The sequence below is a fragment of the Scomber scombrus genome, chromosome 5 (assembly GCF_963691925.1).
Source record: "Scomber scombrus chromosome 5, fScoSco1.1, whole genome shotgun sequence".
In the NCBI taxonomy this organism is placed as follows: domain Eukaryota; kingdom Metazoa; phylum Chordata; class Actinopteri; order Scombriformes; family Scombridae; genus Scomber; species Scomber scombrus.
Window position 1 is genome coordinate 30,826,079 of NC_084974.1, and position 13,166 is coordinate 30,839,244.

General features: G+C 39.8%; 1 protein-coding gene across 1 annotated transcript in view; it reads right to left on the minus strand.

The window, feature by feature from the left end:
- Positions 1-2,678: 2,678 nt before the first annotated feature.
- The window catches only part of LOC133979968 (NLR family CARD domain-containing protein 3-like), a 13,442-nt gene continuing 2,954 nt past the window's right edge, over positions 2,679-13,166 (minus strand). The window contains 7 exon segments of the mRNA XM_062418520.1: positions 2,679-3,002; positions 3,710-3,883; positions 4,916-5,089; positions 7,311-7,484; positions 8,595-8,768; positions 9,444-11,283; positions 11,403-11,604. Of these exon segments, the coding sequence (XP_062274504.1) occupies positions 2,915-3,002; positions 3,710-3,883; positions 4,916-5,089; positions 7,311-7,484; positions 8,595-8,768; positions 9,444-11,283; positions 11,403-11,604 (2,826 nt within the window). The 3' untranslated portion in view covers positions 2,679-2,914.

Sequence of the window (13,166 nt, forward strand, 5' to 3'; positions counted from 1 at the left end):
ATCACTGTTGGGTGTGATTACATTTCATTTAATTGTTTAAATATGAATAATAAATATTGATTGTACATAAATATGTATATACAAGCACAGGTTTGAACACAGCCTGTCTCCCTGTGAGACAAAAACACACTGTTGTTTTTGAGTCCCAGCACATTGTTGATGCAGCAGCACCACCTGCTGTCCAAACTAACAAACCACCTGCTGCTGTCCACAAGAAAACATGACAACCACAATAAATATTTCATTCACTAACACATGAAATATTATCGAGGTTAGAGGTGCTAACATTTGTTTGCTTTTTAACATTTTACAATAAGTTACATAAAGACCAAAATTAACAGAGGAAAATGTAAATTATTAATCAGGGATGAACTAATAAATGATTAATTATAACTAGTTCCTGAATGAGTGAATGAAGGAATATACACTCACCAAGCTTTTTATTTGGAACACCACACTAATACTGAGTAGGACCTCCCTTTGCTCCCAAAACAACCTCAGTTCTTGGTTGTGTAACCACTTCTTTTAAGGTCAACCTTAGCAGACTTAAGATACCACTCGAAAATCCTTCTCTCTGGTTTCAAGGCGTTTATTGATCTGCACAGCACTGTTGAATAATACAAAAAAAACACACCAACATGGCCGATGGTGACAGTCTGTAGTACAGCTCCTTGCCCACAGCTGCGGTCGTCAACAGCAAGCGGGACAGACTGACTGTTGCCGTTAATAAATATTTCACAATGTGATAGTGTAGATTTCCTAAAATTATTACAGCAAAGAAAAACACTTTTACACATGTAGCCTATTTACAATTTGCCATGAACCCATTTTCTAGTTATAAAAAAATACAACATTAATTAAATGACAACAATAATACATCAATCTTGTGCAAAGGCCCCTTTACCTATAATTATCATTAGAAATAATAAACAGAAAATACAAACATACCTGTTGAATAATACAAAAAAACACATCAACGTGGCCTATGGTGACAGTCTGTAGTACAGCTCCTTGCAATATACATTAAAAATGAATAAAATAAATACAGTAACCATATATATCAAACAGTACTGTGCTAAGCACAACGATTGACATGGCTAACGGAGCAAGCTAGCGAAGCTTCACTCAGAAGAATAAAAACAATAAAACGGTGACACAGTGATCGTCAAAAAAAACGTGACAGGACAACTCAAATAACATAACATGAACTTAAACTTATATAAAGACTGAACTGAAACTACGTAGTCAACTGAAAAAAATAAAACGTATTGACTTGACTTGACTGAACTGAACTAGATACTTGCAAAGGGGAAAACTATTTGCAACTGAAGAATAAATAAAGGAGGACTATAAACTAGTTTTAAACTCAATGTGATACTATCTGGATAACAAAAGAACAGAAATGTGGACAATTTAATAGTGAATTGAAAATTGAACATTGAAATTGAAAAGCTCTGAAAAAAATATTTCAGTTGGTCTATTTTTTTTTCTTAATTAAATCTAAGTTAACATACAAAATGGTAACATCTTAGTTTATTCATCCATTTTGTAATAAATGTATTCTTTCTATTTCCACTAAATTAAATTTGTGTTTTACTTACCATCCTCCTTAACGGGCCCATATGTGAGATATTTATGCAGCTATAGCTATTAGCCTATTTCAATACAAGTAGTGGTTACATTAAGATTTTGGCAAACACTGCCATTTAATTGTCCTCTTAGTTTTAATTTTTCTTTTCTTGTTTTAAAAACATTTCATAGAGAAAATGATCAATAGATACATCTGCAACTACATCGACTCTCTGCCCCCATTTTAAAATGTTCTTTTTTCAGTTATTTATTTCTTCTTGTTGTGTGAGTTGCTGTTTTCTTGCATTGTTACTTGGTGGCGCTGTTTCCTTGTTTTATTGCACTTTTTATTTATTTATACGGTTAGGAATTTTACTGGAAAGAACCAAGTACTTTAGCTCTAATTTATGGTTTTTTCAAAAAGCACTGTTCAGATGTTACACTTTGAATTAATGATGTTCAGTCGCTGAGTCAGCACAACCTACAGAGAAATATACAATTCAACTTAAATGAGAATAACACTTCCAATCATAAATGATGTATAAAGACAGACATAATTAAAATTCACTTCATTTATATACAAAAATGTTATATACAAAAAAAGTAGATCAGTGGATAAAAATGAGTTTAAAGTACCTAACCCTTATTTACACACAGAACAACTATGAAATATAATCTGGACCCATGAAAAGCATTTAAAGTAATCAAAAAAAAACATTCAAACCAATCCTATCAAGCATGTCAGAGCTTAACTGGTCAAAAATGTGACATATCTTTGGTCCAACTTTTAGGAGATAATATGTTTTATCAACTTTTTAAACTTGGTGAATTTTTCTATCTGTGGTAAAACAGCGACGTCTCACTCTCTCCCAGCAGTAATCCTTCTCCTGCTGAAAGTCACAGTCAATTCTCTTCTGCCTCATTCATTAGTTTTAGTCCTCGTTAACTCTCAGTGTGATTCTGAGATGCTTGATCAATATGAGCCCAGACTCAGAGTCTGACTTATAACTTATATGTTTTACTTTATATTTTCTGCATCAAACAGCTCATGTTCAGAGACTTAAGTGAAGACATCAAAATCCAGATCCAGACTCCAGATGGATCATCACACTCTGACAGAGATCATCTGTAACTGATGAGAGAAGAAGAAACAACAGAGGGGATAAATCAGTGTTTAGTGAGACTCACTTCATCAGCTTTCAGTCAGTGATGCAGCACATCCAGTATAAAGAGCAGCAGGGACTTCAGTCCTCTTCAGACCAGAAGTGGAACAGCTGTGCAGCGTAGCTTGCTTCCTTTCAGCTCTCATGTTAACATGTTGGAGTGAACACACTGAGCTCCAAGCTCACACACCTGCACACACTTTTACTATCAAGTGTGTTTCCTCTGCAGATTTCACTGAAGTACACAGAGGAAATAAAGTGCTGAGAGTCATGAACACATCATTACTGCAGAAACAGAGACATTCACTCATCAGTTTACTGATGGATTTACTGCTGATACATGTCAACTCTTATCAAAGTTTAAAGCTACAGAGTCTGTCTGGGATTTGAAGATGTTTCCTGCTGTTAAATCATCACATGACAATCAGTCAGAACTCTCAGATAAACAGCTGCTGTGATTCCTGGACTTCAGCAGAGGTTCTGGTCTGTATAAAGACCACATGGTTACTAAACGTAATGATGCTTGTGTGAAATCAGAGCCAGTGATTTGCAGGCTGCAGTCAGACTGATCTTAGAGCTCTGACAAAGATGAACTGATCAAATGTTTAGTGTTGAAATGAGAGAACAAACACTTTGAGATCAGATTTGATGGTGTGACAGTTTGATGATGAGGACCACTGTCTCTATACATCTTGTAAGGCTGTCAGCTGTAATCCAACTTTATTTCCTGCAGACATCAACACAACAACAACAACAACAACAACAGTTTTCACATCAACTCAAACACATGATCACAACAAGCTTCTGGTTGATCTGATTGGCTGACTGTTCTCTCTCTCTCTCTCTCTCTCTATCTCTCTCTCTCTCTCTCTCTCTCTCTCTCTCTCTCTCTCTCTCTCTCTCTCTCTGTCTTTCTGTCCAATCCTGAAGCCTGTCACCATTCTCCTCTCACAGACTGACTCCAACAGTCTACTAACCTCAGAGTCTCCAGTCTCCAGTCTGGACTCTCCTCAATATCACGCAGGAGCATCAGATCTGAAAAGTGCAGGTCGTTTCCTCTCAGATCCAGCTCTCTCAGATGGGAGGGGTTGAACTTCAAAGCTGAGACCAGAGAAGCACAGCTGATCTCTGACAACCTGCAGTTCCTCACTCTGAATAAAGAATAAATTATGTTACTTTAGAAGACAAAGTTCATGCTTGAAATCATTCAGTGTTTCATAATCTGTTCAGAGCTGAAGAAGGTTTAAATGTAGAAGTTTAGAAAATGGAAACTCCAAACAGCTGAACCCAACAGGATGCAGGTTAAAAACTGTCAAATACAAACAGTGAAAAAGAGCTCTCTTTAATATGAATGACAACATGCTGCTACTTCAATAAAGACGTAGTGACTTCACCTCTTAAACTCTGCAGCTCCACCACTGACTCCATCTATACAAACTCATGTTGTGCAGCCAAACACTAAAATCCACAGAGATTTATGTCGGATTCCACTCAAGATCCCAACGTTTACAAAGATGTCAGCTTTTCTCTAAAATGAGCAGAGTGACTTTGTCATTGTGTTATTGTGGATCATCATAATGTCAGCCTTCTACAGACATCATCCAAATGTCACTACAACATTCAGACACATATTCATGTCAACACTGAGTCATAAATAATACTATATTCATACTTTAAACACCTACATTGATCTGTGTGTGTGTGTGTGTGTGTGTGTGTGTGTGTGTGTGTGTGTGTGTGTGTGTGTGTGTGTGTGTGTGTGTGTGTGTGTGTGTGTGTGTGTGTGTGTGTGTGTGTTAGACATTATACATTTAAATTAAAAAAGGAAAAAAAATGTTTCTCCATCAGCAAGTGCAGTTTGTCAGTTTAAAACAGATATTAGTTGAGAGGATCTTCTATATACAGATATAACTCTTTAACAAAAATATAAACATTAATTTACTTTAACAACTACCAGTTGACATTTTCTACAGTTTCTTTAAGAATCAGTCATGTACTAATGTGTACAATAGAAAATAGATATTAAAAACAGAAAAACAACTTCATGGATGTAAGCTTTTTATACACACACACACACACACACACACACACACACACACACACACACACACACACACACATAAATAAGATTCAGATGTTAAAAATTAAGATCAACAATAATAACAGACTGTCAGTGAACTGACCTCAGACGCTCCAGTCTAGAGTATTGACTCTTTAGAAAATCCCACAGCAGTGTCATGTCTGAATCCTGCAGCTTGTTTTCACTCAGATCCAGCACTCTCAGATGGGAGGGGTTGGACTTCAGAGCTGAGGCCAGCAAAGCACAGCTCATCTCTGACAAACTGCAGTCCTTCAACCTGAATAAAGAATAAATCATGTAATTTTAGAAGACAATGTTCATGCTTGAAATCATTCAGCGACTCAGGTACCGGCACTGCACAGTGGCGACAGGTGCCTGCAGCATGTCAGATTTGTTTGCTTGTTTGTTTGTAATTGACCTTGATGTGCCCTTATTTATTTAAATTCAAACAAATGCCATAGATCTGTAACTGCCGGGAGTCTGAACAATTCGACACAATCAAGATTAACAGTGATCTTGTAGGCAGCATGCTTTGCGATTTACCTGCCTTTGTTTCGAAGTCAAACGCTAACTTTAAACGCGGCAGAGAGGCTTCAGCAGACCGCCCCAGCCAGTGGCATTGTCCGCTACAGTTGTAATCAACTCTGGGTGTGGAGGGAGCGCCATTACGGCATCAACTTGACACTTGATTTGCTGGAGGACTGGAGTAGAGAAGGGAAATCACCGGGAAGGAGATGGAGAGGCCAGCATGGAGGGGTATGACGCAGGGTTAGTGCACACAGCAGCAGGCCACCAACAGTGATTCTAGCAAACACCCCCTATCTCCCCAAGCAGCTCACAGAGCTCCAGACTGCTGTGAGGTACCTTTCGGAGTACAGGGAGAGCTGTCTGCCTTGCTTCACTGAAACATGGCTCAAGGCTCTAAAATCATATTTCCTCTCTCCTCGAGTTGTTTCCTTGCATCTCTCCATGCATCCACGGACAGAGACAGACATGGAGAGGGGCAAGGAAAACAGTAGCAAAACAGAAAAAACAGTGACACTTCCTCAAAAGTGTCACATGAAGCGACATCTTCACACTTTGAATCACAGGGCTTAGTGACCCAATAAGGCTGGATCGTGATTCACAGGTAATGGGCAAAAAAATGGGTAGAAGAATTTACATTTATGTAAAATCAGCATTGGTGCAGCATCTACATACTCAGGGATGCTTACTGTTCAGAGGACATTAAGCTCTTATCCCTGTCATTTAGGTCTTTCTACCCCCCCAGGGACAACTGGACAACTGTTTGTGACTGTTGTATATATTCATCCCCATGCTAACACCAAGGCTGCTGTAGGTGTAGTATATGACACAGTGGATAAGTTAGAAAACATTGCACCTGATGCTCCTAAAATTATACTCGGGACTTCAATGGCTGTTCCATAAAAAACGTACTGCCTAACTTCTTTCAATATGTTAATTGTCCCACAAGAGGCAAAAAGACACTTGATCTGTGTTTTGGTAGTATTAAGGATGCTTACTCTAATTAATCAATATGGGGTACTCAAATCAATCAATCAATCAATCAATCAATCAATCAATCAATCTCCTCAATCTACTCAAACCATAATGTGGTCCACCTGGTCCCTCACTATAAAGAAAGGCTCAAATCCATCAAGCCTGAACTGAGGACTATTAGGAAGTGGAGTGAGGACACCTTTACTGACACTTGCAGGCATCTGGATGAGCTCAACTCTGTGGTACCTGACTATATACAATTTCTTTGCAATTTTTAATCCCAGTTATGACCAGGAGGATTTTTACAAATGATAAACCATTGGTTTATCACAGGCAGCTAGGCCTGACGGGATCAGTGGTAGGGTTCTGAAGGAGTGTAGGGAGCAACTTAGTCATGTGTTTAGACAGCATTTTCAAATGTCAATTGACACAGAATATATCCCTAGAGTATGGAAAGTTTCACTCAGTGCCAGTATGTCTATTTTAAATTACTATCAACCCGTTGCCTTAACATCAATGAAAAGTCTTGAGCAGATTATTTTACACCAGGTCCTGAGGGAGGTGTAACACGAACTTGACCCCTTACAATTTGCACTTTTGTATATGCTGCATAATATTTATTGCCACCTTGATCAGCCCAAACAATATGCTTGGGTGCTTTTCGTAGATTTTTTTAATCAGCATTTAACACTGTCAGACCCCATATTATGATGGAGAGGTTGCTGAAGTTAGGAGTGAGTGGTGGCATTATCAGATGGGTTTAGTCCTTTCTGACTGTCACAGTACACTGTGTCAGAGTAAATGGGTCAGTGTTTTCTCACATCACCACTAACACTGGCACCCCTAAAAGGAGCACTTTTTCCCCAGTTTTATTTACTCTCTATACAAATTAATATAGAAGCAACACATCTGATCACATTACTATTTTATATATGTACATAAACTAGGTTCATTTGTTAAACATTAACATCAACAATAGTAAAAGACAGTGAACTGACCCCAAAGTGTCCAGTCTACAGTCTGGACTCTTCAGAAAATCACATAGCCGCTTCAATCCTGAATCCTTCAGCTTGTTTTCACTCAGGTCCAGGTCTCTCAGATGGGAGGGGTTGGACTTCAGAGCTGAGACCAGAGAAGCACAGCTCGTCTCTGACAAACTGCAGTCCTTCAATCTGAACAAAGAATAAATTATATCACTTTAGAAGACAAAGTTCATGCTTGAAATCATTCAGTGTCTCATGATCTGTTCAGAGCTGAAGAAGGTTTTAATGTAGAAGTTTAGCCTGTCAAAACTGTAAAATACAAACAGTGAAAAAGAGTTCTCATTAGTATTAATGAAAACATGCTCCTACTTCAATAAAGACGTATTGACTTCACCTCTTAAACTCTGCAGCTCCACCACTGACTCCATCTATACAAACTCATGTTGTGCAGCCAAACACAAGTTTAAAAAATTCATAGAAATTTATGTCAGATTCCACTCAAGATCCCAACGTTTACAAAGATAGCAAATATGTCAGGATGAATTTTGAGAAAATAGGAGAAAAAGGATGTTCATTATATCTACAATATTTACATTTAATGGTATCACCATAAAAATAAAGAAAATCACAGCATCTTTGTTACGAACATGGCCATGTCACTGTTTTTTCTGTTTTTTACCTACTGTTTCCCCTCTCCATGTCTGTCTCTGTCCTTTGAATACTGAGTCATACAATGTTGCTGAACTCATAAAGTCTTTAATTGGAGGATCAATATGAAATCAGACATGTTGGACTAAAAACCAGTTCATTATTTATTACATGACCTCCTTCTTACTGTATTTGGTAGTTTAGTAGTTGTGTGTAATTAAAACATATATTTGGTGGCAGTAATCATTCCTCCTGTCCATACTAACTGTGAAGTGGTCTCTTCCTAACACAGGAATAAGTGACATAAGTTCCCCTGAAGATAATATGAGGCATTGACATTCTGGTAGACAGACTATTTGGTACAAAATTCCCTCTTTGAGTTTTTGAGGAAACACTGAAGAAAGACAAATATGCTCGCTTGATATGTGTAACATGGATTGCTGAAATCTCATATTAGTTTAAACTTTGGAAATCATTTTTACACAGAACCAGATCGTAGATTTTCAATTTCCTGAAAGAACTTAAATTGTACAGATTTGTGCTCAGCAAATCCTGAAAATGTATGAAACAAACATTTGAATCTTAAGTGAAACATTTGAATTGAATATATAGAAAAATAAAAAACTACCAAAATACAGGCGGTGAACTGACCTCAGAGTCTCGAGTCTACAGTTTGGACTCTCCAGTCCAGCAGACAGAAGCTTCACTCCTGAATACAATAGCTTGTTGTAGTTCAGGTCCAGCTCTGTCAGATGGGAGGGGATGGACTTCAGAGCTGAGGCAACAACTTCACAGTGAGACTCTGAGAGTCCACAGCCAGAGAGTCTGTCATGACACACAAATTACAACATATGTTATCATGAAAAAGAACACTTTATATTTACTTCAACTTCAACAATTTGACAATGTCCATTTTTATTGACATTTGCTCTTCACATCATTGCTTTAAATAATCTCTTTGTTTCGGGCGCATTGTATTCCCTTAATGGACAGCAATAGTTGAGAGATAACAGGAAACCAGAGGAGAGGGAGATCCACAGACTTTGCAGTTATATGGCATCTTAACCAGTCGACTACCAGAACACTCCCAGTACAGCTGATCATGTCTCACCATGCTTGAATGAAACCATAATTCTCATCATTCATAACTGCAAACTTTTAATCTTAGCTTTACTTTAATCTTACAGATGAAAGAAAGAAAATGGAGTTCCGTTGACGTTTCAATAATCTGTGAGATCTGATCCCATGTCTGTCTCCATCACAATAGCAAGAGACCGTGTTGTTCAACTGGGTGAACAGTTAAAGAGAAAGATAATCTCTTTTTGCTACATGCTGCTGTCAGGTTCACATCCACAGGCAGGAAAATGTAGTGACCAAATATAACTGATATGTTATTTCAGCTATAAACAAGTAGAGCACTATTTTAACAATCATAAGGGATGTATATTATTTATATTTGAAGATTAAATCTACTGATCTACTTATCACATCTGGACTTACTGAGCCTTTCTGCAGTATCTCACAGCTGGGATCAGTCTCCGTCGGCCCTCCTTTGATGTGTTGTACTTCTTCAGGTCCAACTCATCCAGAACCTCCTCTGACATCTGCAGCATGTATGCCAGAGCTGAGCAGTGGATCTCAGAGAGTTTCTTGCCTGATCTGCTTTTTGACTTCAGGAACTCTTGGATCTCCTGATGTACTGAACGGTCCTTCATCTCCATCAGGCAGTGGAAGATGTTGATGATTCTGTCAGGAGAGATATCCTCACTTTTCATCTTCTTCAGGTTGTTGATGACTCTCTGGATGGTTTCTGGACTGTTCTTTGTTCGACCCAGCAGGCCTCTTAAGAGTTTCTGGTTTGACCTCAGAGAGAGGCCATGAAGGAAGCGGACGAACAGGTCCAGGTGGCCATTTTTACTTCTGAGAGATTTCTCCATGGCTTCCTTCAGGAAAACCTCCAGAGATGAGTCACTGTTTCTGAAATGAGCAGTCGTTTTTTTGAGGATAGGCTTTGGTCCTGATTCTCTGTGTTTGTAGTCTTCTCCCAGGAAGTTCTTCAGTACCTCTGTGTTCCTGTTGGTGTAACAGTGGTACATGTAGACTGCAGCCAGAAACTCCTGAACGCTCAGATGAACAAAGCTGTAGACTGTTTTCTTGAAGATCACACTCTCTCTTTTGAGGATCTCTGTACAAAATCCTGATAACACCAAAGCCTCTGTGACATCAAGACCACACTGCTCCAGGTCTTCTTGGTAGAACAGGATGTTTCCTTTCTCCAGTTGTTCAAACGCCAGCCTCCCCAGCTTCAGAAGAAGTTCTCTGTCAGCCTTGGTCAGCTCATGTGGACTCGTCTCACGTCCCTCATCATACTTGATCTTCTTCCTCTTTGTCTGAACCAGCAGGAAGTGTGAGTACATGTCAGTCAGGGTCTTGGGCAACTCTCCTCTCTGGTCTGTAGTCAACATGTCCTTCAGAACGGTAGCAGTGATCCAGCAGAAGACTGGGATGTGACACATGATGTGGAGGCTCCTGGATGTCTTGATGTGTGAGATGATTTTGCTGGACAGCTCTTCATCACTGAATCTCCTGCTGAAGTACTCCTCCTTCTGGGCGTCAGTGAAGCCTCGTACTTCTGTTACCCTGCTAACACAAGAAGGAGGGATCTGATTGGCTGCTGCAGGTCGGGAAGTTATCCAGATGAGAGCCGATGGAAGCAGCTTCCCCTCGATGAGGTTTGTCAACAGCACACTGACTGATGACTTCTGTGTGACATCAGACACGATCTCACTGTGGTTGAAATCCAGTGAAAGTCTGCTTTCATCCAGACCGTCAAAGATGAACAAAACTTTACAGACAGTGAGCTTCTCTGCTGTGAGATTCTGTAATGTTGGATGGAAAACATGGATCAGCATGAGCAGACTGTACTTCTCATCTTTGATCAAGTTCAGCGCCCTGAACGAGAACAGAATCAGCAGACTGATATCTTGGTTTTCGGAGCCCACTGCCCAGTCCAGAGTGAACTTCTGCACTGTGAAGGTTTTTCCAACACCAGCAACACCGCTCATCATAACGACTCTGATGTGTTTCTGTTGGCCAGGTAAGACTTTAAAGATGTTGTGACACTTGATTGGAGTGTCATGGAGGGTCTTCATCTTGGAAGCTGTTTCAAGCTGCCTCACCTCATGTTGGGTATTAACCTCTTCACTCAGTCCCTCTGTGATGTAGACCTCAGTGTAGATGCTGTTGAGGAGGATTTCATTTCCTGCTTCATCAGTCACACGCTCACATCTGCTGCTCAGACTGATCTGATGTTCATCTAAAACCTCCTGCAGACCACTTTCTGCTGAAAGAGAAGAAGAAAATATGTCTTACAATGATAATTTTCAGTATGATAGATGAGGTAGATTCCTGTCCTGTTTTCAGAGATGATGACATCAGTAGACAGATCTTCAGTCTTACTTTGTACAGTGCTGGTCTGACTGTCTGTCTGCAGTCCAGGTCTGGTTCTGGATCTTTCTGCACACTGGGGACAGGAGGAGTCTCCTGATGAAGCAGACTGGTCCCAGTATGAGGTGATGCACTGTCTGCAGAACCAGTGTCCACAGCTGGTAGAGACTGGATCCTTCAGGAAGTCCTGACACAAAGAACAGCAGGACAGCATCTCCTCCACAGAAACAGCCCTCCTCTTCCTCTCTCTGTGGACATGAACACATTCTTTATGACACATGACATTAGGGGAGACCAATCAACAGCTCATAAGTTGCATGCAATTATTTCCCCACATAAACAGCCCAGACTGTCAGTATTTGGACAATTACACATCTCTATGTTCTACATGCTCTGGGCTTCAGCACATTCAATTTGAAAGAAAATAATATATACTACAATTGCAAGGGTTCAAAATTAATTAAATGCGACAATGTACCAGCAAAGGCAGAGAAGACGTAAACAATGTATGCTTTAAAATAGTAGATTCAAAAAATGTTTTTTGCAAATGTTTCACATGAGGGAAATATATTCAACACATTTGTTAAACCACAAAGATACACACAATGTGTTTTGGTAAGTCCATGTAAACATGACTTTTATGTTTTAACAAGAAAACTCCATAGGGCTCCTTTAAGCTACTCTGATCCATTGAAGTTCAGGACAAAATGAGCAAGAGGCAACTGAGAAAAACACAAGTCATTTTGTGAAAAATAACAGACTACTGCTCTTTGTGTTTCTGAAAATAAACATAGCACAAAAAATAAGGAAATTTGTGTTTGGTAGAGTATTTCATTGTTGTAATAATACTTCTTTGCAATAAATCTAATACTGTTGGAAAGCCTGTTTATTTCCCTTTGAAATGGTGCCACATTTGTAAGGAACATGCATTTGTGGGATGAGCAGCAGAACTGAGTATGTCGGTTGCGCCCATCAAATTTTCTCTGCCAATGCCAAACAGCTTATTCTGCAATTGACTCTCGTTTGGTGTTGTTTGGTGGATTGGATGACTGAAGTCTGAAGAAACAAGACATACTGGCAATTTAACAATTTATTAATTTAACAAACAGGAGCCTCAGTAATGTGTGGAAGAACCATACACAGCCACAACAGCCTGGCAGCTCCTCCTCATGCTGTGCGATGGCATCACATTCTTCAACCAGGATTTGTCACAAGTCAGCAAAGGTGATTGTGTTGGTCACACGTCCAAGCTGATCCCACAAGTGTTCAATGGGGTTGAGGTCAGGATTGCTGGTAGGCTGTTCCATCCTCTTCACTCCCAAATTCTGGAGGTGGTCTCTGATAAACCGAGCGTTGTCATCTTGGAGGATAGAGTTCGGTCCCAGACTGTGGCGATATGGGATTGCCAATGGTTGCAGAATCTCATCTCGATATCTCTCTGCCTCCACCAAATCAGTACAGCAATCAGCGTCTTCTCCACACTTTGGCCCTACGATTCAACTGCCATAGGTAGAATCTAGACTCATTGCTGAACATAACGTTCCTCCACATGTTCAGGTTCCACTGCACGTGTTGCAGACACCAGCGCAAACGGGCCTGACGTTGAAGGGCAGTCATGACAGGCCTCCTGGCAGCCCTATGAGCCCGGAGATTGGCTGTGTGCAGTCTGTTCCGGATTGTCTAGAGAGCCATCAGCCATATCGTCCTGCAAACCTTGACTGCAAATCTGTACAAGACTGCCTATGGTTCCTGAGTGCTGACAGGATGAGGAAATGG